Raw genomic sequence first — 2,319 nt, forward strand, 5'->3', positions numbered from 1 at the left:
CAAAATTTATTTAATAAACTGGCGTGTCATTAAACTTATCTGTTATTAGGTACACAAAGCAACCACTTCTTCACGTGCAAGCAATCCCTAGCATATATATCTATCTCAATAAAATGTTGTCTATTTAAATAGATTTTATATTCATTTAGTAGTTCTTATCTAAATACTAAAAAAATGGTTTTTTATAAACTCTTCACTCTGTACTTCTATAACACCCACAAATATGCACTTTTTAAACAATTCCTCAACATATTTACCAAGCATTCGCTCGTCTATTAGAATGCAATTCTAATAAAGTTCTGCACCCACATTATTTTGTTTATTTTCGCATCTATTTTTCTTAATATAAAGCAAGTCATTTCGATTAGAAAAATTTTTCACTTTAAATTAGTTTATACGCTCATTGCTCTTGACATTTTAAAAAACACCATTTTTCTTAACGTGTCCTTAGCGGAGTGGATGGAATACGTTTCGGATGATTCAATGTTGAAATTTTTCGTTCTTATTGATTTAATTTTTTTTATGATTTACTATGATGCTGACACTCTTTAGTTCGTCCTTTGTACTCCACGTTCCATGTTGCTAGCTCTGTGCTCCGTGTTCCGAACTCCGAGCTCCAAGCTCCAAGCTCCGTGCTCCTTTCCATGATGAAAATGCATTTGCATTTTTATAAACCCAAAGAAAGGAAAATATTTTGACAAGAAAAATAAAGTTGCTTTCACATAAAATGCAACAATATTAAAACCAAACAAACAAAAAATGGTAATAACAACAAAAAAGTGATGATGGTAAAATATGCAACTAAAAAAATATGAATTTGCTAAATTGATTTATGAACAAGCACAGTAAATCTAACCACAACAATAACAACAACACGTAAAGGTTAAAGTAATATTTTTGAGCTACATTTGGCACATTGCGATGCGAACACACTTGGAACAAAGGCCACAGAGCAGATACATAAGGGAGATACATAAGATAGATATATTGTATTAAACATAAGCATATGGCACAATCTTTTCATGGCCTTAATCCGAAGACATATCTTGGTAATTGAAAAGGATACGTTATGAGTGAGGAGATGAGGTGTTCAAATGAAGTGCCATATACTTTGAAATTTACTCTCTGGCGATCCCCAAATTTGTGAAATAATATAATAACAAATATAAACTGTAATTCGTCATTAAAAGTCTTTTTTTTTTAATTTTCTCCTCATTAATATATATACTTCTACATGCATTCGAAGCATATGTCTTCAAAAATTGGTACTTGAACGTTACAACGGCTTTTATTTGGGCGGTAGAAAATGTTGCCACGCTATTTATTTTTCATTTCACATATTCTTTTCTAACCAGAAATGTATCACTTGGGCCTGACCAATACTATATCCGATCAATATAGCAGCTCTATGAAGCCTACAGCCTTTGCTAATAATTTTAAAGGAACTTTTTATTGGAATTGTTGACAATGACGTTCCATAAATTATTTGCATTTCACTTTTCTTCTGCAACATATAGCTGACGTACTTGATCGTCTTAAACCGTACAGACTCCACTTCAATGCCTATCAATTGCAATATTGCTATTTAATCTTATTGAAATGTGCGCTATATAGCTCCATTTGCGTTGCTAGATTTCGTCTGCTGCTTTAGTTTGACCACAGATCAGAACTGTGGTGGAGGTAATCTATTAATTCGATATCTTAAATACTCTTAAAGTCATTGTTATAAACCAAATCCGAATTTAGCAGTTCATTGTCTTCATATCTTCGTACAGTACTGACAACACAACATGATATATTATTAAACATTCTACTCTGTTTTATTTCAACTAAAGCGGAATCTACTCAACACTATAGTTTTGGTGCTAATAAGTCACTAGGTTATGCAAAGCCTATGCAAAAGTGAAGAAAATGATACTTGCAGTTTTAGTTAAATGAGAGAGTCCTACTCGTTCCTTATAATGTTATATACGTGCAAACCTCTATGCCTACTTCCGTGGTGTTCTTAGTTTAGCGCATAAGCAAAGTCTCTATTCGTACCGTCACAACAGGCCATTTATTTATGCCTTGTGCGTCAAGGCTACCACTCCAACCTAATCTAAAGATATTTTCTTTAGTCAATTGTTAATTCAAAATACTTTTTCTAGAATTTTTTTTCTTTAAAAGGAGGAATATTCTTTGCCGCAAGTACACTATATACCCAGACCACCACTGTTCGAACTAATTTAAACAGTTATTTTAACGTACTGAAATGAACGTCTCTTTAATCATAGTCTACCAACTACTATACTGTCTTAAAATCGGACTCATACAAAGTGT

At 32.5% G+C, this 2,319-nt stretch overlaps 1 protein-coding gene across 1 annotated transcript in view; it reads right to left on the minus strand.

Annotated features, from left to right (window-relative positions):
- Positions 1 to 2,010: 2,010 nt before the first annotated feature.
- Positions 2,011 to 2,319, minus strand: part of LOC119676780 (putative polypeptide N-acetylgalactosaminyltransferase 13) — an 8,982-nt gene continuing 8,673 nt past the window's right edge. The window contains exon 7 of the mRNA XM_038088039.1: positions 2,011 to 2,098. Coding sequence (XP_037943967.1) covers positions 2,011 to 2,098 — 88 coding nt within the window. The remainder of the gene's footprint in view (positions 2,099 to 2,319) is intronic.

This window comes from Teleopsis dalmanni, chromosome 2, assembly GCF_002237135.1.
Source record: "Teleopsis dalmanni isolate 2A chromosome 2, ASM223713v2, whole genome shotgun sequence".
Lineage (NCBI taxonomy): Eukaryota > Metazoa > Arthropoda > Insecta > Diptera > Diopsidae > Teleopsis > Teleopsis dalmanni.